The following is a 27,689-nucleotide window of genomic DNA, read 5'->3' on the forward strand; positions in this document are numbered from 1 at the left end:
GCTGCTCCATTTCCATAGAAACACCTCATTGGGCGTCCGAAGCCTTCGTGGGTATTTGTTCAGTTTGGGAAAGCGATTGGCTATCATTTATATGATTGACATAGACTACGACCAATAAAAAGAAGGTTTGCTAAAGGCTTTACCAATTTGTACCAATGAAATGCAGAGGAGAAAATTGGCTGTATTTCTATTGGTCGAAAGCGCTCGTCTTCCGTTTTTGAACGGCGGACACAGCGCCTGCATGATGGTTGTTGATAGGCGGATTCGCTTTGTTTTCCTTTTAATTCATGCGTTATTTTTCATTATTACAGTTTGATTTAACATTTGCGCTTTCCGAATGAGGATGTATCTCCCCGAAGGATAACAAAGCGATGGCAAAACATTATTAGACTCGTATTATCATGAACTATTATTGTTTTTGCTACTTGGTGATCTTTACAGATTTAGTCTAAGTGAGATCCAACATGGCAAGACAAGGTGTATCAAGACCCAAGGTAGTAGTTGCAGTCGACTATTATATATACATATGTTACGAATAACTTTGTTTTACCATGTTTTGTTTCGTACTTAAATCAAAGTGTCTCTCGCAGGTGGTCTCATCAGGCAGGCTTACAGGCTCTGGAAGGGGACAAATTCACAAGAAAAAGTAAATTACACTAGATTAAAGAAATCCTCTCTACACTGCATCACTTTTAGAAACGTTAAGATATTTGAAACAAACAAACAAACAAACTGAATATGCTGCCTGATTTAGGGTCACTGGGAGATCTGTGCCACCACTTGAACCAGCATATTCCCTTTATTCAACAGACTCCGAAGACCAGGTAAAGGAATCGCACATCTTTTGTCTTAGGAAAAATTTCAGTAAGTGTATTAATTAACTGAACAGAATGGAGAAATAATATGACATTCAAGCTCTTGTTTCATTCTTTCATACTGAAAATGTTATCCAGGTGATGACAATAGACAAGGGACTGGACCGGTGTGCTGCTTTACTCAATGGGATACTTCAAGCTGAACAAGCAGGTGTGATATTTTTGCCTCTAAAATCAATCTTCATTTTTCATGATTAGCAAACGTGTAGTGGTAAGATTGCAAATATTCACTCAACAGAATCAAAGCCCAAACCACAGGGAAAAAAGACCATCTTTAAATCCAAACCCAAGAATTTATCAAGAAAGATTGAGACAGACAAGAAAAAACATGGGAAGAAGGCAAACACGGCTATGCATGTGAACAAAATGAAAATGAAGCCAGGTAATTTTAGAAGTCTCACTCAATTTGATTGCTGCTAGTATAAAGATTATATTGTAAGTCTATGTAAGTGTTGTTTAATAATCTATACATCCCTTTTTACTTTATATAGGTCTGGTGCAAAAGACTATTTTATCTACTAGTTCTCACACCGGTTTAGCAGTGCAACCTTGGTGCCAAAGTGATCGGAATCCTGGGATCAGATGGGCACAGGGGTCACATGATCAGCCTGCAGGACTGACTCCTGTAACACAAGCTCCACAACACTCCGTTCCACTGGCCTGCTCTCAACCTGCTGCACGCTGTAATCTGCCATCTTCAGGTAAACAGACACGCGCTCGCATAAATACTCATTTACTGTAGACGGTTTATGAGGCAAGACAAAACTACATTTCCCATCATTCTCTGTAGCAGTTATAGAATATAATGCATAGATTAAGCATCAAATACACCCTAAATATGCATCCATAGCTCTTTATTTTGTCGCATTAGTGGTAAAAGGCTTATAGTATTTGTTTGGAAGTAAAAAAAAAAAAGAAAGTAATTTAAAATGGCGCAAAATGCTATTTTATTAAAAAAAAAAAAACATTTGAATTCACATCACATTGTATTTATGTCCTCCAAACTAGTAATTACAGTAGGCACTTTCCAGTCAGCATTAGCTTATTAATGAAGGTCTTCCTTTAAACAGTGTTACTCCTAATGCTGGCCCTGATATGATTTCTATATGATCTCAATTCCTGTCTCTATTTTCAGGTCCGGTTCAAACATCTACTGTGTTTAACTGTCGGCTGACCACTTCAACTCCTGCATTGAGCCCTCAAAGACCTGGATCATCACACAGTGAACCTGTATGTCTATTGAGCAAATGTAAATGGATAGTTCACCTGAAAATGACATTTTCCAATTTTTTACTCACCCACATGCCATCCCAGATGTATTGTACTTTCTTTCTTTTGCAGAACACAAAGATTTTTAGAAGAATATATCAGCTCTGTAGGTGCATTCAATGCAAGTGAATGGTGGCCAGAACTTTACATGCTCATAAATTTTTGTGCCTTCAAAGACAGCATAAAAGTAATTAATATGACCCCATGTCTTCAAAAGTCACATGATATGTGTGGGTGAGAAACAGATAAAAAAATATAGATTTTTACTATAAAGCTCCACTTTCACTTTCTTCTTTGTTTTTTAGTGATTGACATTATTTGAGCATATCTCCACCTACTGGGCAGGGAGGAGAATTTATGGTAAAAAAAAAAAAGAACCTCCAATATTGATTTGTTTCTCATCCACACCTGTCACATTGCTTCAGAAGACATGGATTAAACCATTGGGTGGTATGGACTACTTTTACATTTACATTTATGCATTTGGCAGACGCTTTTATCCAAAGCGACTTACAGTGCAATTATTACAGGGACAATCCCCCCAGAGCAACCTGGAGTGGCCGTGGGGTTAGAACCTGTGACCTTCTGATGAACAGCCCTGTGCTTTAGACACTACGCCACCACCACCACTCCCACTTTTATGCTGCCTTTATGTGCTTTTTGTAGCTTCAAAGTTCTGGCCACCATTCACTTGCATTCTATGGGCATACAGAGCGGAGATATTCTTAAAAAAATCTTGTGTTCAGAAGAAAGCAAGAAAGACACATCTTGGATGGCATGAGGGAGAGTGAATGATAAGAGAATTTTCATTTTTGGTTGAGCAATCCCTTTAAATTGAACAGTGTTATAAAGATAGTAATGATTTTCTAGAGATGGATGATTTTCTTTTCAATCCAATACCAAGTACTATTACAGCCATCATATTTAAAGGGGTCATGAAATGGAAAATCAAGTTTTCCTTGATATTTAGACATATATGAGGTAACTGTAAAACATACTGTAAATTTCAGAACTCAGAACGTCCTCCCCAGTCTAAAAAGAGAATTTAATGTTTACACCCTTTTGAAACATCAAGTTTTATTATAGGAGAGGACAGATCTGTTAGCATTGACAAAGTCCCCTGCTGGACTATTACAGCGCATGCTTGTTTATATACAACAGGCACTACAGAATTGCTGAAATGCACTCTTGTAGGAACTTTATTATGTGGCTCAAGCACATTAAGCAGATGCTTGAACCCTGTGTTCTCGACGAGTGAGTATGGTCACATATCTTTAGCAATAAATACTCCTATGGCATTCGTTAACGCTTTAGCTCTGTCTGAGCTTGCAGCAAGAGGCTGCTTGTATGCCTTGGCAAGACTTCCACAGGCTGTTTATGCTTTGCTCCTGTAAACTCAATAGACACATGTGGATAATGTCGCTGCAAATGAATCATCATTTTAGATGTGCCACCGATAAGGGGTGGATAACTGGACCTTTTGTATATCGTAACATTTTGTATAGCGTGTTCAGCAGGAGAAGCGGATCTAAACATGGAGACAGCGCGTGAAAGCTGCTGGGGTATTGCGCAAGTTGATGAAAGAACTGTCAGCATAAACTTCACATGATTTATCTGATCCACAGTTTCTAGTGTATCGTGTAGCGCTCTGTACTGTAAAATTTTTCTTTTAAGTTCTATGCGATTTGTGTTTTGTTATAAGTTGTTTTAATATTGGTTTCACGCATGCTAAGATATTTAATCATTCGTGTGACTGCGTGTACCGTACCGAAGGCCCTGTATGCATTTGGTTCGGATACATGTACTATTGCAGCCCTAATTTACATGCCCACAACATTTTTCGTTGCACCCTTGGCTCTGCCCACTGGCACTCAGTTCAGATCGTAAACCGAGTGGGAGCGAGACAGGCCCAGTGTGACCAACTATTCTTGAACTCCAAAGGGGACCCATCTGAACTATTTTATTTTTTGCAGATAACATGCATTAGACAGACGTCTTTGACTGTTGTCATGTTTATCGAGCTACTTTTTAAAGATGAGGTGTCAAGTTACAACTCTGAAAAGGAGATGCCATTCAAGTTTCATTCAGCTGCTCTGCGTCTTTGTGTGCTTGTGTCCATTTGCACTATTTTTAAATGGTGGTGTATGTAAACAAGCACTAGCTGGACGTCTTTGACTGTTTGGATGTGTTTCTGGTGATCTGCGCCTTGGTGCAGCTATGTGTGTGTGTCATGTTTCCCCATACTATGGCCTGTATGTGCGGCTATCAGCATGGACTGCTTGTGAACCAGTCATAACACAATTCGTAGAAACTGTTAGTGAAGAATGGGGCAGTTAACAACTCTTGGACTAAGTAAACTTTCATGAAGGTTTCTTTCATGAATATTTCATATGTCATGACTGTTTTATAGTTTATGTTGCTGCTTGAGTGAACATTTTAATATATTCGGATGCGTTGTGCTTTATATGTAAACCCTGAAATGTAGTTTTATAATGTTGTGGAGTGCTTGTGTATTCTCTTCCGATTAAGTTTCAAATATGGTTGTATTCAAGGGCTGCACGATGTTAGCCAATCAGAACAGTGGGCGTTTACATTGATGTTTAAAGGAGTCGCTGAGGCCAAAACCAAGAGTGTAAAATCATCATTTATTACTAAACTATGGTAGTATTGGTGCATTTTTTTTCACTGATATTATCAGTGGACCTCAGGGAAGATAATAAAATTATTTATAGAAAATGGCATTTCATGACCCCTTTAACGTTCTTTGCAATTTAAAAATGAGCATTAGAAGAAATGGCTTCTTTCATACACAACTGTTTGCTAACACGGTTCAGTTTCTTTACTTATGCATTAATTTCAATGGTAAATAAATATTTAAAAGAAAATATTAAAAAGTTAGAATCAGTATTTTTGTTTGTTTTATCTCAGTACAACGTCAGCATCAAAAGTACTGATACTTCTGTAAAGGGATGTCCTGATACAATTTTTTGTAGTACGAGTACCGATACTTCCTTTACAGTACTCACCGAAACTGATACTGAGAGCAGTTTTTTTTATGTTTAATTATTAAGTTATTTTTTTTTTTATAAGAAAATAAAATCGATAGAAAATAATAACTGTAAAGAAAACAAAGAGAGCTGATTTTGTCTATTTAAATGGAACTCTTATTTTGAAATTTACCCAGCAATGCCGCTTCATGATCTCACAGCTGTGGAAGCACAGATCGCTGGTGACTCAGTGAATTTAAACTGCTAAAGCAAGTGATTAAATCAACTATAACTGCATGTGCACATGCAGATTTTATATTTATGTCATTAAATTGCAGCCTTTGTTTTTTTAATAATAAAACTAGGACATGTCGTGGAGCTTATTTGTGCACTATAAGCTTACGCAAGGACATTCGTACGTCAGATGGTATCGATTTAGGTATATGAGCCTTTTTACAATTACACGGACCCAATTCCGATACCAGTATCGGTATCGGGATATCCCCACTTCTATCCACCCATCTCTAGAATTTCCTCTAATTTTTCTTTGCCTGTCTAGGTTTCCATGTATTACACACTGACACTCACTTTTACCCCTTGGATATTTTTGCCTGCGTGTCTCAATCTCTCTGCTTATGTCTTTCTCTTTCGTTCAGTGTACTGCAGAGTGTTTGCAGATCAATGGTTTATCATCAGGAGAGTCTCATTGCATAACTCAGTCGTGGCCCATGAATACTGCCACCCCTTTTTGCCCTCAGGGGTCTGTCGCCAAAACAGTCACACAGACTCCAGTTACTGCATTTCCTGTCCAAAATGGACCAGGCACTCAATTAGAACAAGGGGTGCCTTTGATCACCAGTCCAATCTGTGGTGTTCCTCAGTGGGGATCTTTAGGGCCGAACATTTCTTTGACATCATCAAGTGGGTTCATGAGCTGCCCTTCAACAGCAGGGTTAGCAACACAAGTCCCCATCCAGGCCCACATTACCAATCCTCAACCTGATCCAAATGGACATGTACCAATACATTACAATGCCCACAAGCAGGAGATCAGTTTGGAAGAGGGTGGAGGCAGTACCAGCACAGAAGAAAAAGATGAAGAACATAATGGGGTGGACACTACACCTGTCAGAGACATCAGTTGTCAGACCAGCAAGGAGAAATTAATAGATGTCAGTCTCGAAGACAAACCCACTACCCCAGAGAAAACCGCCCTGAAAGTGAGGACTGTCAAATTTATGCTGGGAGAGCTGAAGACTCTGGTTGCTAATCAGGGTGAGATTTGATTTTAATTTTCCTCCAGCTAAAAATAATACTCAAGTATTGGTGTCTTTAATTAGGTTATGTGCTGATTATATAAAATAATCTTTTACTGTTTTGATAAATAGTTACTCTTGATGACTAATTCAGGTGCTCCAAAAACATTTGACATAATTCATTTGATAACTTGATCTAGAGAGATAGAGATAGATAGATGCACGCATGCGGCCTTTATGTTGGTTTACGTTGATGTTGTCCATTTAGACTTTATTTTGACCGTTCAGCCGGTTCCCAATTCCTCCCTGCCCAACGTTTACCTGTTGGTTTGGATTGCCTTCATAATGTATTCCATATTACTGCATTTTTTTGCCATTGCATTTAATCTAACGTTAGTTCTCTTATCTCTAATATAACCTATATCGTAGAACAAACCCCTTTAGCCGTGCAGTTGGCCTATATAATAGGTTGTGAAATCACCATTTCTTCAGAATTTTCTTCCTTCAAGACAGCGACTTCATCTCTCGTCTTGACAAGCCCTCTTATCTCTGCTTTGCCGTCAAGAGACACTTCAGCGGACGTGTTCTTGCTCTCACAAGCAAGACAACTCATCACCTTGACAACTCGGTGCCTGCAGCAAGACGACTGACCCGCTCCCCTGTAGTGTTCTGGCGAAGACATTCACTGCCTTGCTTCACCAGCAGATGGGCTCTTCGCTACAGACTCATTGCCTTGACAACACGGTGTGACTGTCCTGCTGAGATCCTTGAATGCTTTTATCATTATACAATATATATAATCTAAAAGGATATATTTCATAAGAGCCACTTGTGTGTAACGTGTCTTTACCAAGATGTCGTTCCACAAGTATTCCACATGCGAGCAGCCAATCCCGCTGTCAGATGAACTTGAGAGCTGCATTCGCTACCTGGACCATGCCCATGCTGAAGCAGCTCTCATGGAGACAGACTGCCCTCATTCTGAGGGCATGTGTCTCCGGACGCTCCACCTCCCTCGCCCTCCCACCCTCTGTGTTAGATCCCGAGGTACCACACGAGGAGGTTGAGATGGATGAATTTGAGGAGGATGTCATGCCGGCGCAATACCACTGCGCCCCCCAATATTCCGATGTAGCGCCCTTGCGGTGCAGAATGCGCGTGATGAGCTCCGGCCCTCTGGAGCGCAAGGCCTTATCACATTTGGCTGATTTGATGATGAGGATGATGCCATGTCCTTGTAGCATCAGAAATTTGTGAATGTCCAGAGGATGTTACCGTGTCTTCCCAGTAAGGGTGAGGAGTGGTCACATGCCACTAATAAAGAGCTGCTTTGCGTCCTCTCACGTGCGGTTGAGGAGCTCTGTTTACAGTAATCCCTGACAGTCGAGCTGGAGATCTGAGTGTTAGCTCGCCTCATAGAGTGTTGATTCAAGCTGACATGTGACAGTGTCATGGGAGTGATGTGAAAATTTGTGGTTGCTTCAGAATGGCTCAGCGGGTCACAAAAAGTCAACAGCGACTCAATCTAATGACTCGCCACTGTCTTAGAAATCCGTCCCATTGCTCCAGCTCTGCCAAAGACAGCCTAAGACATCGGTGAAGCCACGTGGCATGAGAGGGTTCTTCGTGTTCAAATAAAGTATGCTCTCACATGTTCGTTTGATGTTGACTCAAACATCATGTACCATGGCATGCCTGGTGCCAGGGGTGCATGCGCATTGGTATAACTCTCCACTGTCTAGTTGCTCGGGCACACTGTGTTGCGAATGCCTGATCTTCGGCACCTGGACAGTCAGAAAGCAGGCATGGCACTTCAATCACCTGGAATTACTAGGTGTCTCTTAGCTTGAAAGCTGTTCAGGCCGGGGAGCGAATCACCACTTTCTGATTCGATCGGTCATCATGGCAGTGCTAGCTTAATCTGCCAGCCCGGAATCCGATCGATCAGCCTGACATGGCATCTCCTCCTTTGGAGCGAGCGCCAATCCGTCACGTGAAACATATGTCCCTGCACCCCTGAAAATCAGTTTAAAACTACTCAAACATTACACATGTTGGCTATCATTGTAAAAAGGCAAACGGTTGTCTGAGTCATGGCAGCGGGGCAACAGTTGCTAAAACAGGGTTGGTCAGAAACACTTAAGGCGGGGCTTAGCGAAGGGTCAATTCAGATGCTCGCTGACAATGTAAGTTGACGATGTAAGTGTCTAGGACTAGGGGTGTTCGATTTAGAGTTTTTTGGAGTCCACTCCGATTCCTGACTCCAGTCGATGGAATCGACGACTCTACTTATTTTTAATCAGGATTGTGTCCAAATTCAGGGCCGTCACCAGGGGTGGCCATTAGTGGGTAGTGGCTTCCCAAGTGACATATTTTCACCCACCAAAATTGCTTGTCAGGCATGAGCGGAAAATCAGTGTAATTATAAAAATCATCATTAATTTTCACTCGTATATTGCTCGCTCCATAATTTTTAGTTTTTTTTGTAACTCATGGTCAGTTTCTCCTACATAAATCATAACCCTAAATGTTAGTGGGACAGGAGAAGCTAACTTGACATGGCTTCCATGCTGATGGAAAAACAAATCATGCATATATTCTTGCTCGATTCACTACAATAATTATCAGTAAGCATAGTATGGAGATGTAATGCCTAATGAGAAAATAATTAATTTAGACCATTGTTTTTAATTGGAATGTACAGTATGTTATTTAAAATGATATATTAGTGGGATGTGGTGAAAAATAAACAAAACGACAGCTTTTTAAACTCTACAGTCTCGACCTTGCCGGATTAACTAGCAGTGGGTTTAATTAAGATGTTTTGGTGTGGTTATTGCTTTTAAAAAATGTCACTAGCTTACCCGTACATTTAAGATAATAGTGTTTCCTATTCCATATGTTCTGGCAATGTCCTTGTGAAGATTGCAGTCTTTATCGCACACTAAATGTAGTTTTTATTTTCTCTAAAGAGTTTTTAAAACCGTGGTTCTCAACCACGCTGCCCACTTCCACCCCCATATCAAATTATGTGACATAATCTGAAAGGCGAGATTATCCCAGATATAGGCTAAAACCGTTAAGTAACTGTAAACTGTTATTTTAATAACAAATAATGAAAAATACGGTTTCATATTATTAATAGAAATTTGTATAGCCATTTATCATGCATCAGTGTACAACGCATTGCCAAATGAGTCAGACTGAATTAAAAGTTATTGATCATCATTGGTGAATTATCCCAACACCTGAAATATGATACATTTTAATGAGTATATACACTAGAGGACAGCACCCTTCAAATAATGGCCAGAATTTACCTGATGTTTTGTATTTATTTTTTATTTTTTTACATTTAGCATAGGCTATGTTATTTATTATTTTCTTTACTATTTTAAAGGCCTATATGACATTATCGTATGCTTGTTAATATGAAGAAAAAGAAAATTAACAAAAGGGGGGTGTCTAACTAGGGGACAGGCTTGTAAATGTTCTCAGAGGGGGGCTTACTGTCCAGGACTCTGAAAACCCCTGAACTAGAAGCATGGCCTCTTCATGGGCATGGACAAATGGTGTGTCTTTGCAGGACATATGTTAAACATGTTCGCAAGGTTTTACAACCTTGACATTGTGTCCATCTCTTCACAGGTCCTCTTTGTCTAGAGCGCTTGTTGTTCCAACACTCAGCAGGTGATCCAAAACTTCCTTATTATGGGCGGGCTGCCTGATATATTTTAATACAGCCACCTGTATGTAGGCTGTTGTTGAAATTTCCCCACCCTTAGAAGTCACAAGCACTTCCGCTAGAAATAAAACCTAATTTCCCAGCCTCTGATTGTATAGGGTTTACATTTATAATGTGTGTATTTATATGTTTCATATAGATTCCTAGGCTAGATTAAATTCTAATCTGGTTTTCACCATGGTAAATGGTCTGCACTTATATAGCAGACTTTTTAACCTTAGCGGTATTCAAAGCGCTTTACACAGCATCTTGTTCACCCATTCACACACTAATGACTGTAGAGCTGCCATGCAAGGGGCTAGCCTGCCATTGGGAGCAACTTGGGGTTCAGTGTCTTGCCCAAGGACACTTCGGCATGTGGAGTCGTGTGGGCCGGGAATTGAACCACTAATCCTGCGATTAGTGGACAACCCGCTCTACCACCTGAGCTGCTTTTCAAGTGGCTAAACCTCTTGGGGTATTGCGTCATGTAGTGCGGAATGATGGGACTTAATCGACAGGGAACGTCTCCGATTACATGTAACATCGGTTCCCTGAGATGAAGTGAACGAGATATTGCGTTTAGCTGGCTGCACTACTATTTCAGGGTTTCGAGGTACGAGCGACGCACTCTTGTCCCTCAATCAGAAAATTTGGAAGAAATGGCAGTGGCATGTAATCCGCATTGTTCCAAGTGGTGGCATGTTTTAACCTTAATTGCTTCCAATCACCCCTCAGACTGTGTACACATGATAATGCTGCCAGTAAACTCGTCCAGCAGGTGAACTGAAATAGTGTCTCGAATGTTTTCTTTCTCATAATTGCGTCGCTTTCGGTGTGCAAAGACCTTAACTTTGACGGTACTGGGATTTTCTTTGTCAGTGGATAACTTGTCACATGGATCAGTTCGTTTTATCCAGGATGACTGACTGGTCTCATGGTAAAGTTTTCTCCTCTTAATCAAGGACTACTAATCCGCCCTTATATAGCTTTTTAACTTAAAGATTGGATCAGCACATATCATGAGTGGGGACATGAAAGAAAATCGCCGCCCATTGTCTCTCAAAACCACAGCTGCAACGAGCAATCATTGTTAAGTGCTGTAAACTGGATTGCCCCTTATTCTAACAGACAAACAAAATGGGAACTTCTGCTCAAGATCTGGAGATGTTTTTCTGCATTAGACATGAAAGATATTTCAAAAAGTGGTTGAAACATGTTCTACCCGTCGCACCCGTAATGATGCCTATGGACCTAAGCCATATTTAAGGACCAGAATATCATAGAGACTTGAGGGTGGGTCCTTTTGACTTGTACTAGTAAGCAACCAAATAGTTATGTACTGTTTATGTATGTAGCTAAGTACCACTTACCGAAACAATGGACTGGCAACCATCCAGAACACCTTAGCAACTGCATAGCAACAACTTATCACAACACCCTAGTACTGTGGTGGAGAATTTTGCACAGGCAAGCACTACTCTCAGTTTCTTCAGGAAATGTAAAGATCTTATCCATACAGCGATTTTATCAGGCTCTTATTACAATGCCATCTTTTAGTCATCCCCTAGCCGTGATTTATGAAAGCTGAAATCATATTTCAAACCTAATATGGGGTATTAACTTCACTTTCAGTAACATTATCATAAATGGAGGCTTGAAATATTCCTGAGTCCAGGAACTCCAGCTAGTTTGAGCAGATATTCCTTTCTCCCTTCTGTGCAGACAATGATGCTGTACGTCTGATCTCAGAGGTGGAGCAGAACATCTCACTACTACCTGTCATGGTGGGCAGCACCAACATCCAGGCGGAGATCGCACTCGCCCTGCAGCCTCTTAGGAGTGAGAATGTACAGCTGCGTAGGTCAGTTGTTTCTTTATTTCCGTGCTTTTCAATCAGTTACATATTAGAAAATGAGTGTTCATGTGCATGTCTCCCAGACGACTGCGAATACTCAATCAGCAGTTATTGGAAAGGGAGAGAGCAGAACGGCGGGCCAGACCTGTGGACTACAACATGGAGGGTGAGCAGATCCATTCCTAATGCATGCTGTCAGAGACAAATCAGCTCTCTCTGCTTTGTCTATCAAAGAATACGTCATGTGAGAGTAAAATCACACAATAAATCAGGCCTTTGAATTTGGTCTTTAATTTTCTGTCTAGCCAAGTGGATGTATGAAAACCAAACCTGTGTGTGTTTTAGTGGTTGCATTGCAGTCACTGAACCTCACTCTCCAGACCCAGTTAAACGAGAGCCGTGGAGAGCTTGAGACTCTGCAGCAGGAGAACATGAGACTACAGAAATCTGTGGAGGACATAGAAAGTTACCTGCAGCAGCACAAAGAGCTGTGCAAGTTAGAAAACCATCGCCTAAGGCTGGGTAAGAGTACTTTCTCAGTCTTGGGGTTAGATAATTATTTTTCATTTGCACTTTAAATTTTGCATGTACTTTTATATATTTATATAGGATTGTTTTAAGTAACCTTACAACCTAAATTGTCACCATTTACTCACTCTCATGTTATTCCAAATCCACATGGCTCTCGGTCTTCTGCAAAACACAAAAGGAAATAATTGAATAAATGTCTCATCTGAATTAAGTAAAATAGCATAGAGACACTTAAATCCTTAACAAAGCATCCAATGTCATAAAGATTTCACATTTGACTACTGCATCATATTCCAAGTCTTCTGAAGGCATACAAATCACTTTGTATGATGAACAGACCACGATTTAAATGATTCAGCTCTCAAATCATATCACATCCTTGTAAACGGAGCACAAATCCAATATGGCGACTTGTCAACAACACAAACCTTATTTTAACCTCACTGTAATAAACGTATAAGTGAGTCTCTATGTACGGCCATTTTATTGAATGCATCAAATGAGACATTCATTAAATTATTTAAATTGAAGTTATAATACAAAAAAGTAATAATGGGTTCAGAATGATATGAGGGTGAGTAAATGATGACCGAATTTTCATTTCCTCATTCCATCCCACATTTGACTTTCTTCTGCAGAACACAAAGATTTTAAGAAGAATATCTCCGCTCTGTAGGTCCACACAATGCAAGTGAATGGTGACCAAAACTTTGAAGCTCCAAAAAGCAAGTAAAGGCAGCATAAAAGTAATCCATATGACTCAAGTGGTTTAATCAATGTCTTCTGAATATATTTATATTACTTATATTTTAATACTTGTTTTTTATATTTCGAGAATGTGTGACACACGCCTACAACACCAAAACAAATTCCTTGTATGCGTAAAAAACATACATTGCAATAAAGCTTTTTCTGAAGCTATCTAATTAATTTTGGGTTTCATTATAAGTCTTGCTCATGATTTAAGGCTCGATTACATTTCCTAGCACCATTTAGTGCTCTGCTCATACACTAGGAAGTGTAATCAAACTTGAAATCATGATCATGCCTAGAGACTGTAATGGCAAGATGTACAGTGAAACAGGTGTTATGTTTTGGTCTGTTTTCACCCAAAACTGATTAGATCACTTCAAAAGACGGAGTCTTATGGATTGCATTTATGCTGCCTTTATTGTGCTTTTTGGAGCTTTAAAGTTGTGGTCACCATTTACTTGCATTGTACAAACCTACAAAGCTGAGATATTTTTGGCACCCATTCACTTGCATTGTTTGGGCCTACAGAGCTGAGATATTCTTCTAAAAATCATAATTTGTGTTCTGCTGAAGAAAGAAAGTCATACACATCTGGGATTTCATGAGGGCGAGAAAATGATGAGAGAATTGTCATTATGGTGTGAACTATCCCTTATGATAGATGTGGTATAATAGTATATTATAGCATTTGTCAACATTACAAGATAAGATGTCTTTTTTTTTTTTTTTTTTAAATGTAACAAAAAATCACAGATTTAGGCCTCTTTCTTAATGCTGCCTGTGATTGTCACATTACATAACCTTGTAGAGGTGAATGATGCATTAACTGAAATGCAGAGCTCCAAAAATAAATGCCAAGAGTGGGAGATTGAGAAGTCTTCATTGATGCTGAGTCTCCAGCAGAGGGAGTCAGAGATCAGCAGACTGCAGGATGTCATCAGGTTAGAGTCAACTCAATCTCACACAAATCCTGAAATGAAATTGAAAGAATAAATCGTGTAACAGAAGATGCTGGTGGGTTTAACATCTGCTATTCTTTCATGCACAGAAATCTACAGAGAAACCAGAGAAAAGACACAACTGAACATTCTCCACAATTAGATTTGTGCCAACCAAACTCTCACTCTCAGCTTACAAAGAGTGTTCTGGAATTGCATGAAAATGCACAGAGAGAGACTGTTGTATTAGACCAACTTTCAGACTCTGTAAAGACCTATCTACAAACTCTAGTGGGGACTGGACAGGCCACTCCTCCCCAAAGAATTTGTGTGAGGTCCCATACATTACAACCAGCTTCCCTCGTCCAGTCTGATGTTGGTAAAGAAAGCATTATATTATCAAATACTAAAGTCTGTTCACCAAACGTCAGGGGTATACATGAGCCAACCCTGCAAGCCATAGGTGAGAGTGTGCATCAATTACAGCAGAAGAGAACAACTTTTGCCCCTTTAAGAGAGGTACCAATGGTGCTTGCCACTGGGGTTGCTCAAAGTAAATCTCACACTCAGTGTGATGAGCTGAGAACAGCCATGGATCAAAGGGAAGATTTGGATGAGCCTGTAGGGCTGAAATATCTGGGACGTGCTTTTACTGAAAAGCTGGGCATCTCTGATGTGCTCCAGACTCCGAGCCGAGATGTCCTTTCAGATCGTGATGGTGCGGCCTTGCAATTAAATCAGGAAAACAAGAGCCTGGATGATCACACAATGCAATCCCAGCATGCCCGTCGGAGCCTAAGGATGGGTGTTGAGTCGGCATACACTGGGCGGCCCTCAGTGATGGAGAAGACCTTCTCCTCTTGTGATATTAATTCTTTGGCCTCTGATTGGAGCTTAAACTCCTGGTCGACGTTTAACACGCGAGATGAGCAGAATTTCAGAGACGGGCTAGCAGCACTAGATGCCAGCATAGCAAGTCTGCAGAGGACTCTAAAGGCTGATTTAAACAAATGAAAATGTTGTTTTAAAAGTGCATTGAATGTATTTTATTTTTAATTTGAGTAATTTATGGATATTTTACCTGTGTATTTTATTTTTTATTAAATTATTACTTGGAAAAGTTTAATTATCATTGCATTTTATTGTTTTGTGTGTTGTCATGACTACTAGAATAGACTATGAATGTATGGAAAACAGATGTAAAGCCAATTGTTTCTGGAAAATGAAATGATCTCCACGTATTCAAAGACCCTTTCAAGGCAAGTCAGTCCACTCTTTGGCCATCTTTGGAATGCTCCTGGGCAGCCATGTTGAATTTCGATTAACACAAAAATAATTTCAACTTGCCGCTTATTTACAAAAAAAAAAAGATTAGTGAGTAATTTTATCACACTAAAATCATGTTAACACGTTTTTAAACAGTGTATTTTAATGATTTTGGACTGGCCCCGTTCACTTCCGTTAAGTGCTTTGGCGTAATGACGGACGAGTCAAACTTAATGCTGTTGAGCTGAACTTGAATTGAACCCAGACTTTTTATATAAGCATATTACATATGGTGCCGCATTTATGATTCACCACAATATTATCAATCAGTGCAGTTGATATGCATGCATGATAAACAAAACATTTAATGGTTAATAAGACAAAAATTCCAATAACTGAAAACTATTTTGAAAATAAGAAAGCTGTGATATATTAATATAATAGTGTAACAATTTAAAGTGTTTATTTAAAGGGGTCATGACAAGAGAAATCACATTATCCTTTGTTTTTGTTTTTTACACAAAAGGTCATTATACTATAAAAACATACTGTAAGTTTCAGAACTCAAAACTTCCTTACTGCAAAAAGATTATTTTTTGAAACCAAGCTGTTAAACGACTCGTTCTATACTTCCTCCGCATTGTGATGGCACACTGTGGTAGACATTTGAGACATCAAAGCCTACTTTACCCTATCACTTCTGTAGCCCCTCCCAGTAGCGGTCAGTCAAGAGAAGAGAACCAATCATAATTCCGGTTTCACATATTGTCTGAGTGGGGCGTAAGCAGCGTGTTTTCGTTTCGCCACCCATAATAACAGATTACACCATATCGCAAGCGTGAGTTGCGAGGTGACTCATGCCAGAAGTATTTAGATATAGATAGATAGAAATGGTAGATAGTAAAAGGAATATTTTTGGGAAGAAATAGGAAAGAAGAGGTAAAAATAGGTTAGACTTAGGCATTCAGGTTTGAATTCATCACTGTATTTAATTGGAGTACATGAAAATGGATAATGTAAGTATTGTGGAGGAAAAGAAACAGTTGTGCTTGTAATATTTGAATGTAGTTGGTATGAAGAGGAGAGAAGAGAGTTAATTTTATATTTAAATAAAAAAAAGGTTGAAAAGATACGGATTTAGTATTTGTATTGGGCTGGGAGTATAATAGGGATCGAGTAGGGTGCAGGCTTTTGATGCAGTACTTATAAATAGTACAGGTTTGAATAAATTAATTGAATATACATTAGATTAATGATGCTATTCCACACTTATAGGATCATGAGGGGTTCTGTGTAGAGGATGGAGGAACTGAACATGCAGCACCATCTGAATCATGGGGTCTTGATTGAACTAGAGTGGGGAGAAAATATATATTTTTTAAGGGAATTGTGTACAAAAGCAGGGAGAGGAAAATGCAAAAAAAAAAAAGAAAGTTAAAGGAAAAGATTAACTAAATGAATCATGATTGCATACAATTCAGTAGGTGGCGATATACATACTGCGAATCGCCGAAAAACAAAAAGTAGTCGTCGCAGGTTGATGACGTAGATGTTGCTATGGAAAACCTGTCACTAACCCAACTCCTGCTCCTGTCTGTTTTGTCGCTTTTCCTGGACAGAGAATTAATTGATATTTCAGCTTCACCAAACATATCAACCAGGAACTGAACATAAACTGCTCATATGAAGCATACATTTTAATCGTCATTGTTTTTATGACTTCTAGCGTTTTTCCCCAACCGCTGAGCGCGATGGGGCCATCAGGGGACGAAATTAACCCAGAATATAAAGATCTGGTTGCTGACACGCGAGAAGAATCGGAACAAAAGATCCACGACGTGCTGTCAAAATTAAAAGGTGGAGATAAGTGAAATAGCAGTCCTGTCTATTGTTCTTACTTTCAGCGTTTAGTTTGGTGTTTTATCACCATACTTTTATAACTCTTATATTGTTGGTTGCTGATAACTTAATTGCTTTAGGTGCTAAAACGGCTGGTAATGCTTGAAACAATACCATGCATCTGCCACATTAAAAAAACACCTTTCACACAGATCTTCTAGGCAGAAAGTCGTTGGGAGATCAGAGGGAACTGGAGGCATGTAAACAGAGTCTTTACTCATATGGTGTACTGAAGTACTGCTCAGCTTCCCTGAGATTGAGTCCAACCAGGATTGAACAGGGCTATGCAGTCCAGACACAGATGGCAGACATTCTCAGGTATTCCAATTTTAAATGAATTACAAATAGATACACGTCAAATGGAGTTTTAATGTGTGATCCCGTGTCCTTCTAGCATGTGCTGTGTGGGTCTTGGCTCTTTCAGAGGCATGGATGTGTTCACTCAAGAATTTCTGCCATCCATGGTCGAAAATCTTCTTTTTCTTGCAGACCGTCTAATGAACAGAGCTCTGAGGGTAAGACAGGACCATGTTGTAAATCAGATGAGGAACATAATGAAGCAGAGAATTATATCTCTGCAGAACAAAAATGGGCTTTCACCAATCAGTGGGCATTTTCAAACCATTGAGATTCCCTACTTTCATTGGTTAATTTAGAAACGTCCATCTCGGTTTGGAAACGGCCACTGATTTCTACACTGAGATTCCCTACTTTCAATGGATAATTTAGAAGCGCCCATCCCAGTTTGGAAACGCCCACTGATTTCAACACTGAGATTCCCTACTTTCTTGGATAGTTTAGAATTGCCCACTGATTTTCACACTGAGATTCCCTAATTCAATTTGAAAAGTTTAGAAACGCCCACTGATTTCTACACTGAGATTCCCTACTTTCATTGGATAGTTTAGAAGCGCCCATCCCGGTTTGGAAATACCCACTGATTTCTACACTGAGATTCCCTACTTTCAATGGATATTTTAGGAACACCCATCCCAGTTTGGAAACGCCCACTGATTTCTACACTGAGATTCACTACTTTCATTGGATAGTTTAGAAACGGCCACTGATTTCTACACTGAGATTCCCTACTTTCAGTGGATAGTTTAGAAGCGCCCATCCCGGTTTGGAAATACCCACTGATTTCTACACTGAGATTCCCTACTTTCATTGAATAGTTTAGAAATGCCCACTGATTTCTACACTGAGATTCCCTACTTTCAATGGATATTTTAGGAACACCCATCCCAGTTTGGAAACGCCCACTGATTTCTACACTGAGATTCCCTACTTTCATTGGATAGTTTAGAAACGCCCATCCCAGTTTGGAAACGCCCACTGATTTCTACACTGAGATTCCCTACTTTCAGTGGATAGTTTAGAAACGCCCACTGATTTCTACACTGAGATTCCCTACTTTCATTGGATAGTTTAGAATTTTGCACTGATTTCTACACTGAGATTCCCTACTTTAATTGGATAGTTTAGAATTGCACACTGATTTCTACACTGAGATTCCCTACTTTCATTGGATAGTTTAGAAACGCCCACTGATTTCTACACTGAGATTCCCTACTTTCATTGGATAGTTTAGAATTTTGCACTGATTTCTACACTGAGATTCCCTACTTTAATTGGATAGTTTAGAATTGCACACTGATTTCTACACTGAGATTCCCTACTTTCAGTGGATAGTTTAGGAAAACCCATCCCGGTTTGGAAACGGCCACTGATTTTCTACACTGAGATTCCCTACTTTCAGTGGATAGTTTAGAATCGCCCATCCCGGTTTGGAAATACCCACTGATTTCTACACTGAGATTCCCTACTTTCAATGGATAGTTTAGAAATGCCCACTGATTTCTACACTGAGATTCCCTACTTTCAATGGATATTTTAGGAACACCCATCCCAGTTTGGAAACGCCCACTGATTTCTAAACTGAGATTCCCTACTTTCATTGGATAGTTTAGAAACGCCCATCCCAGTTTGGAAACGGCCACTGATTTCTACACTGAGATTCCCTACTTTCATTGGATAGTTTAGAAACGCCCATCCCAGTTTGGAAACGCCCACTGATTTCTACACTGAGATTCCCTACTTTCATTGGATAGTTTAGAAACGCCCATCCCAGTTTGGAAACGCCCACTGATTTCTACACTGAGATTCCCTACTTTCAGTGGATAGTTTAGAAACGCCCACTGATTTCTACACTGAGATTCCCTACTTTCATTGGATAGTTTAGAAACGCCCACTGATTTCTACACTGAGATTCCCTACTTTCAGTGGATAGTTTAGAAACGCCCACTGATTTCTACACTGAGATTCCCTACTTTCATTGGATAGTTTAGAATTGCACACTGATTTCTACACTGAGATTCCCTACTTTAATTGGATAGTTTAGAATTGCACACTGATTTCTACACTGAGATTCCCTACTTTCATTGGATAGTTTAGAATTGCACACTGATTTCTACACTGAGATTCCCTACTTTCAGTGGATAGTTTAGGAAAACCCATCCCGGTTTGGAAACGCCCACTGATTTTCTACACTGAGATTCCCTACTTTCAGTGGATAGTTTGATTGCTTGTTGTCCCAGGAAAATGATTTATTTCATAGCTGTGATATTGCATAATAAAATAATGTCAGCTCTAATCATTTTTATTTATTTATTTGGTAAATAGCTATGCAAAAAGCATAATTTACAGTCATTATCGCAAACAAACCCCTTCTGAGTAATACAAGATCCTTCGTTTTGGGGGTCACTGTCAGGGTTTATTTTGCCTTAACAACCAGGCCCAGTTGCAAGAAACTGCTTAAGTTAGGAAAACCCTTAGTGATAATGTCTTCACAATTATAATTGAGAGTTTTCTTAACTGAAGGGGTTTCATGCTACTGGGCACATTTGATAGTTTTACCATGACAACAGGCTTGTCCAAAGCCACTTTTATATGTCAACCCTTCTGTGCAGTTGACAATCAAGTAACACAGTAGCTCTTTGGGACTAAAAAACAAACACTTTTCTTTTTGTTATTGTTAGAAATGATGCATTAATACAGATTTGATGCTGCCGGCTTTTGACTCAGAAGCAGATCTGTAATAAAAATTATACTTGAAGGCATAGTTCACCCAAAAATAAAAATTCATCCCTCATACCATCCCAGATATGAATGACTTTCTTTCTTCTGCAAAACAAAAACAAAGAATATTTCAGCTCTGTTTCAGCTCTGTTGGTCCTCACAATGCAAGTGAATTGTGACCAGAACTTTGAAGGCCTAAAATGCAGCAAAAAAAAAAGTAATCCATAAGACTCCAGTGGTTAAATCTATATATTCTGAAGCGATATGATAGGTGTGGGTGGGAAAAAGATTAATATTTAAGTCCTTTTTACTGTAAATCTACATTTTCACTTGCTTCAGAAGATATGGATTTAAACACTGGAGTCATATGGATAACTTTTATGCTGCCTTTATGTCATTTTTGGACCTTCTAACTTCATTTGCATTATAGGGACCTACAGAGCTGAGATATTCTTCTAAAAATCTTCATTTGTTCTCAGCAGATGAAAGAAAGTCATACACATCTACGAGTAATTGATGAAAGAATTTTAATTTTTGGGTGAACTATCCCTTTAACCATAGATTTTGATTTCTCTCCACAACAGGACAAGGCACAAAATGAGATGATTCGTTTGTTCAGAAAAGTCTTTGATTCCATTGGCTGGCTCCTCAGGGCTCATAGACATCTTATTCATCATGGTAAGTGACAAGAAAGCGATGTTTTATAATCAGACTGAGAGCATTTATAAGCTGTATTTAAAGCTGTTCTTTAACTTCAAGAGAAACTAAACTTCATTAAACTTTCTCTTCTCAGTGATGAGGTCTAAACATTTTGAGAGTGTCCAAATGTGTGAAGACGATGACATTGCCGTTGTTACTATAAAAATGTGGAACGATATCTTCAGGGCAAACAGGTACAACAGCAAGCCACCAGTTCCATACCACAAGCTTTGGCCAACTGCTACTATTTGGAAAATATCCTTTGGTCTTTGTCTCTCACCCTCTTTTTTTCTGCAGTGCTGTTTTAGCTGAGATGGGCAACAGAGCTCTCACTGGCATTACAGATGATATTGTTTATAAAATGTCCAGTAGCTCAAATCCTGTGATTGGCAGGGCAGCTGTGAAGACACTCATACTGATTATGGACAACAGCAACTCAACCCATCAGCTCATTTACAAACGATACAGAGGTAGAGTCACATTATACACATCTCAGAATGTCCCGATGAGGGTCCGAAATTAACGTTTTGCCACAACTGCCAATGGCAGTTGGCAGGTGTCTTGGCATGCTCTCTACCAGTCTTTCACATTGCTGTTGGGTGACTTTATGCCACTCATGGCGCAAACATTCAAGCAGCTTGGCTTTTTTTGAAGGCTTGTGGTCATCCATCTTCCTCTTGATCACATTCCAGAGATTTTCAGTGGGATTCAGGTCTGGAGATTGGGCTGGCCATGACAGGGTCTTGATCTGGTGGTCCTCCATCCACACCTTGATTGACCCCGTATGTGTGGCATATAACATTGTCCTGCTGGAAAAAACAATCCTCAGAGTTGGGGAACATTGTCAGAGCAGAAGATTGCAGTTTTCTTCCAGGATAACCTTGTATGTGGCTTGACTGTCTACCTTCTGCTCTGACAATGTTCCCCAACTCTGAGGATTGGTTTTTCCAGCAGGACAATGCTCAGGGTGGAGGACCACCAGATCAAGACCCTGTCATGGTCAGCCCAATCTCCAGACCTGAACCCTCTGAAATGTGATCAAGAGGAAGATGGATGGTCACAAGCCATCAAACAAAGCCGAGTTGCTTGAATTTATGCGCCAGGAGTGGCATAAAGTCACCCAGCAGCAATGTCAAAGACTGGTAGAGAGCTGCCAAGACGCATGAAAGCTGCGATTGAAAATCAGGGTTACTCCAACAAATATTGATTTCTGAACTCTTCCTATGTTAAAACATTAATATTATGTTGTTTAAAAATTTATATGAATTTATTTGCAGTATTCGAGCTCTGATAACACTGCATCTTTTTTTGTTATGTTGACCAGTTGACATTTTCTGCAAATAAATGCTCTAAATGACAATGTCTTTATTTGGAATTTGGGAGAAATGTTGTCAGTACTTTATAGAATAAAACAAAACTGTTCATTTTACTCAAAAAGTAAATTTTGCAGTATTTTCCAGAGCTGTATATACATATATACACACATACAGATAGACGCAACATAATTTTATTTTGTTGATGATTTGATTTGCTCACGTCACTTACTGGCACTGCTTGGCACTTGGCGAGTGTTAATTTTGTTTGTGCTGCAGGTTTGGATGATTTGTCTTTGAAAGATTGGCGTGGTAAAGGCTTTGACGCTGCACTGGATCAACTTATTGACCGACTGCAGTCAGATGTCCCATGGAGAGACACTGAGGTCAGCAGCCACCAACTGTAATTCAGCATCACAGTATCAAATCCACTCCCTGCAAGCGCTGTGTTCCATTTATGAGGAGTAGTTCAGTTATCGGCTGTCCATGTTAAACTGTTATTAAATTGGATTTATTTGTATTACACAGTGATATATAGAGGGATTTTGGGGTTATAGTTATAATGAATTTCACACTTGAAATGTCTTATCTTATATTTTATTGTTTGCTTGTATTTACATTCTTCATTATTTATTTATTTATTTACTCAGCATGATCCTAAGGAGTCCTCTGAGGAGAAAGTGAGAGCAGCATGTGTAATCCAGGCCACCTGGAGAGCCCATCAGACCAGAAAAAGACTTAAGAATCTGCCTAGAGCTGTCAGCACATTACAACGCAGCTTCAGGTTAGGAAATAATGATCCTCCCCATGCCCAAATATGTCTACGTCCCTACTGCTGTATATAGTATACCAAAAAGCGTATGTCAGATGAGTAAGATGTCTGAATGCTCAGTATTAATAAAACTGTAATTGCAGTTGTAGTACAACTATTTGCTTATTGAATTGTGATTCATATTTCTTGCCTTCATCGGTTTAACCATGTAATTGCCTTTACAGAGGCAGTGTCACGTTGTGTGTTGATTCTCATGCAGTGACCGAAAGCAAGACACAAGTTTTGTTACACAGAACCAAAACTCAAAACCTAAGCTTGCCTGAAATGTTAACACCGTTTTGCTGCCTAGCAAGCACTGGTAGTTACTGAAGAAATTGTTAATCTAGTTTTTGATTATTGCGCCAATTTGCCTGTGGCTTTTAGGGAAAAGCGGAGGCGGCAACAGGAACATGCTGAGCGACAACATGCAGAAGAGGAGTTACGTCATCAAGTGTGTCTGCGAAGACAGAGAGCCATGAGACAATTCCGCCAACGCCAGCTTCATCTGATGGAGATACTACCTGCTGGTAACACATGCATCATTTCACCCAAAAATGAAAATTCTCAACCCATATGCCATCCCATTTGCTTCTGCAGAACACAAATGAAGATTTTTGAAGAATATCTCAGCTCTGTAAGTGCATGCAATACAAGTGAATGGTGACCAGAAGGCACATAAAGGTAATCCGTACAACTCCAGTGGTTAAATCCATGTCTTCAGAACCGATATGATAGGTGCAGGTGAGAAAAAGATCAATATTTAAGTCCTTTTTTAATGTAAATCTCGACTTTTAACCAGCCCTGACCAGTAGGTGGTGATATGCAGTCTTCATGCATAGCATGTAAAAGTGAAAGTGGAGATTTATTGTAAAAAAGGACTTAAATATTGATCTGTTTCTCACCCACAACTATCATATCGCTTCTGAAGACATGGATTTAACCACTGGAGTTGTACGGATTACTTTTAGGCTGCCTTTATGTGCCTTTTGGTGCTTTATTGTTCTGGTCACCATTCACTTGTATTGTATGGACCTACAGAGCTGAGATATTGTTTAAAAATCTTTGTTTGTGTTTTGCAGAAGAAAAACGTAAGATACATCTGGGATGGCATGAGGGTGAGAAAATGGTGAGAGAATTTTTATTTTTGGGTGAACTGCCCCTTTAAGTAAAAGGTTGCTGTAATATACGGGGTGGTTAATGCTGTAAATGTCCACCTCTCCCAGCCCAGGTGGAGAGATACATGGGGGAGCTGGAGAAGAAGGCAGCTGTGCTGATTCAGAGAGTGTGGAGAGGACACAGTGAGAGACGAAACTTCCAGCAACACAAATACATTCTAAAACAACACAAAGCTGCTGTCACTCTGCAGAGAGCTGTGAGTGTAGAACTAAAAGCTCTGTTGGCTAATGCACTGATGGAGTGAAACATCAGCGATGCCTCTGTCACATTGCATCGCGTTGCACGCTGGTCAAGCTATGTAAAGTGTTGTGTCTCAAGTTCAAATTTCAATTCTGACCCCCCTTTGAAGCCAATGATTACCGGGCAATTTGCAAAGTCTGTCTGTCACTTGATTCCTTGTAATTCATTTCTGTTTTCCATATTGTTTCCAAACATTATTCAGTTAAGTGTGTCCTTTTTGTTTTTTGTCTGGTAGAATATATAAAGTCTGTGAATGAATTTGCTTATAATTGTGAATATCTGACAGATTCTGCGGTTTCTAAAACGTCGTAAAGCGCAAAGGATTATTCTAACACCATTCAAGGGACCCAAAGGACTGACTGACAGTCGGAGGACGGAGCTCAGGAGACAGATAGAGGAGCACATCTCTCTACATCCTGTGAGTTACTACTGGCCCCTACTATAAATGACATCCATTTTAAACACTGTGTACTTTTATCCAGATGTTTATCCAGTGTCCAAATGATCATTTATCTCAATGTGAGCAGTCATGATGGATTTTGTGTTGTGCAGTCATCTGTGATGTCAGCAGAGGGCAGTATGGAGCTGCATCAGAGAGCTCAGAGTCTCCTTCACAAGCACCTGGTCAACAAAGCATCTGATCGGGCACAGGAGCAGCACAGACAGGCTCTCCTTGCACAGATCAACACCGACATTGAGCTTTTACTAAGTATGTACCAAAATCTGAGGCTATAGTCATGAAATATCTTGACATTTGCAAAGTGTAAGAACTTAAACAAATGTTTAATAAAAGGATTGTGAATTGGTCCTTAAAGGGATAGTTCTCCCAAAAATTATAATTCTCTCATCATTTACACACCCTCATGCCATCCCAGATGTGTTTGACTTTCTTTCTTCTGATCAACTTCAACCACGATTTGTAGAAGAATATCTGAGCTCTGTAGTTTCATTCAATATAAGTCAACAGGGTCCAAAACATTGAAGCTCAAAAAGCACATAAATGTAGCATAAAAGTAATCCACACGACTCCAGTGATTGAATCATTGTCTTATGTAGTAATATGATAGGTGAAGGTGAGAAACAGATATTTAAGTCCTTTTTACTATAAATCTCCACTTTCACATTCTTCTTTTGTTTTTGGCGATTCACTTTCTTTGTGCATATCACCACTTACTTGACAGCCTGGTGAATTTATTGTAAAAAAGGACTTAATATTGATCTGTGTCTCACCCAAACCTATCATATTGCTTCTGTGGACATATATTTAACTACTGGAGATTTATGGATTACTTTTATGCTTCCTTTATGTGCTTTTTTGAGCTTCAAAGTTTTGTACCCTGTTGACTTATATTGTATGAACCTACAGAGCTTAAATATTCCTGTAAAAATCTTAATTTGTGTTCTGCAGAAAAAAGTAAGTCCTACACATCTGGAACTGCATGATGGTGAGTAAATGATGAGAGAATTTTCATTTTAAGTGAGCTATTCTTTTAATACACTTATAAAATTGGACTTTCATCAAAACATGTAGTAAGTAATCATATTTGATTACTTTAAAGTGTAATCTAAAAGTTTACATTACTGATTACAATTTTATCTGTGCAATTTGTAATCAGTACTAAATTACACCATCTCATATTGCACATAACTTCTGTAATATTTCAGATCCCCCATCCCTGAAGGATGCCAGAGGGGAAGATGCGATCCTTTTCCTGAGCCGTTCTGTCCCTGTGGCTACACGAGCCCGTCAATCACACACTGCTTTGATCCAGAGCATGCGTCTCCCATGGTGGAGGATGCTGGGAGAGGAGTTCTCCAGCCCAGAGGACCCTCCCAGGAAAGACTATGATATGGACATTGAGTCACTGTATCTGGGCGGTAGCTAAATTATGTTGAAAAATGAACAGATGTTTACAACAGATTTTTATTACACTAGTGGTCAAAAGTGGTCACTGGTAATATAGCTCTAATATCAGCATACTTGACAATGGTACATTTGAATTGTTGCAAGTTTTTATAGGGATAGTTCACCCAAAACTGAAAATTCTGTCATGATTTACTCACCCTCCTGGTATCCCAGATGTGTGACTTTCTTCAGCAGAACACAAATTAAGACTTTTAAAAGAATATTTCAGCTCTGTAGGTCCTCACAATGGAAGTGATTGGGTGCCAACATTTTGAAGCTCCAAAATCCATATAAATGGAGCATAAAAGTAATCCATATGACTCCAGTGATTAAATCCAAGTGTTCAGACATGATATTATAGGTTTGAGTGAGAAACAGATCAATATATAAGTCAGTTTTATCATAAATACTCCTCTTTGCCCAGTAGGGAGGAGATATGCACCAAGAATGTGAATCACCAAAAACAGAAGAAGAAGAATGTGAAAGTTAAAGTGAAGATTGACTGAGCAAAAAAGGACATTTAACATTGACCTTTTTCTCACCTATCAAATCGTGTCTGAACACTCGGATTTAACCACTGCAGTCTTATCGATTACTTTTATGTTGCCCTTATGTGGATTTTGGAGCTTCATAATTTTGGCACCCATTCACTTGCATTGTATGGACCTACAGAACATCTGGGATGGCATGAGTGTGAGAAAATGATGAGAAAATTTTCATTTTTGGGTGAACTATTCCTTTAAGGCTTCCAAGATGATGTGCTTGGTAAATCGAAGAGTAAATGTGATTGCCTGTATTTTATAAATGCAATGCAATAACAGAAATGATTAGCTACATATTTACTAAAACGTTAATCCATGTAATCTAAACTAATTTGTATTCTTTACATTAAATTTAAGGACCAACGCGACAAGTCAAGTCCCTGTCTTTTATTGATTTTGAGTGTCAGATAAACTAGCAATCTATTTTAATCACTTGCTCTTATATTATTAAGTGCAGCTGTTTTTGTTGTTTTTAGCCATTGGATTTGGTTGTCCACTTTTTTTGTCCAAGGACTCCTTTAGGAATCATTTGAAATATTTCTCATATTTTTAAGTTTTTTTTTTTTTT

General features: G+C 39.3%; 2 protein-coding genes across 3 annotated transcripts; both read left to right on the forward strand.

The window, feature by feature from the left end:
* Nucleotides 1–238: 238 nt before the first annotated feature.
* LOC127654097 (coiled-coil domain-containing protein 14-like) lies at nt 239–15,207 on the forward strand. 2 transcript variants are annotated; one of them, XM_052141084.1, is made up of 13 exons: nt 239–497; nt 591–646; nt 755–824; nt 954–1,026; nt 1,114–1,257; nt 1,367–1,576; nt 2,011–2,105; nt 5,788–6,406; nt 11,837–11,975; nt 12,053–12,135; nt 12,315–12,491; nt 14,062–14,194; nt 14,302–15,207. In XM_052141084.1, exons 1-13 carry the CDS (start codon nt 465–467, stop codon nt 15,203–15,205), a joined length of 2,736 nt encoding a protein of 911 aa, XP_051997044.1. In that variant the 5' UTR covers nt 239–464; the 3' UTR covers nt 15,206–15,207. The 2 variants fall into 2 exon arrangements, with proteins under 2 accessions (XP_051997044.1, XP_051997045.1); XM_052141085.1 differs by having other exon boundaries at nt 239–494.
* Nucleotides 15,208–17,022: 1,815 nt separating this feature from the next.
* On the forward strand, nt 17,023–27,626 carry iqcb1 (IQ motif containing B1). Its single transcript, XM_052141086.1, has 13 exons — nt 17,023–17,314; nt 17,509–17,674; nt 17,751–17,871; nt 21,019–21,112; nt 21,228–21,327; nt 21,431–21,603; nt 22,726–22,832; nt 23,097–23,230; nt 23,642–23,784; nt 24,481–24,629; nt 24,960–25,091; nt 25,226–25,382; nt 26,339–27,626. The coding sequence occupies exons 1-13, from the start codon at nt 17,173–17,175 to the stop codon at nt 26,557–26,559; spliced, it is 1,839 nt and encodes a 612-aa protein (XP_051997046.1). The 5' UTR covers nt 17,023–17,172; the 3' UTR covers nt 26,560–27,626.
* Nucleotides 27,627–27,689: the final 63 nt, after the last annotated feature.

The sequence above is a fragment of the Xyrauchen texanus genome, chromosome 13, assembly GCF_025860055.1.
Source record: "Xyrauchen texanus isolate HMW12.3.18 chromosome 13, RBS_HiC_50CHRs, whole genome shotgun sequence".
In the NCBI taxonomy this organism is placed as follows: Eukaryota; Metazoa; Chordata; class Actinopteri; order Cypriniformes; family Catostomidae; genus Xyrauchen; species Xyrauchen texanus.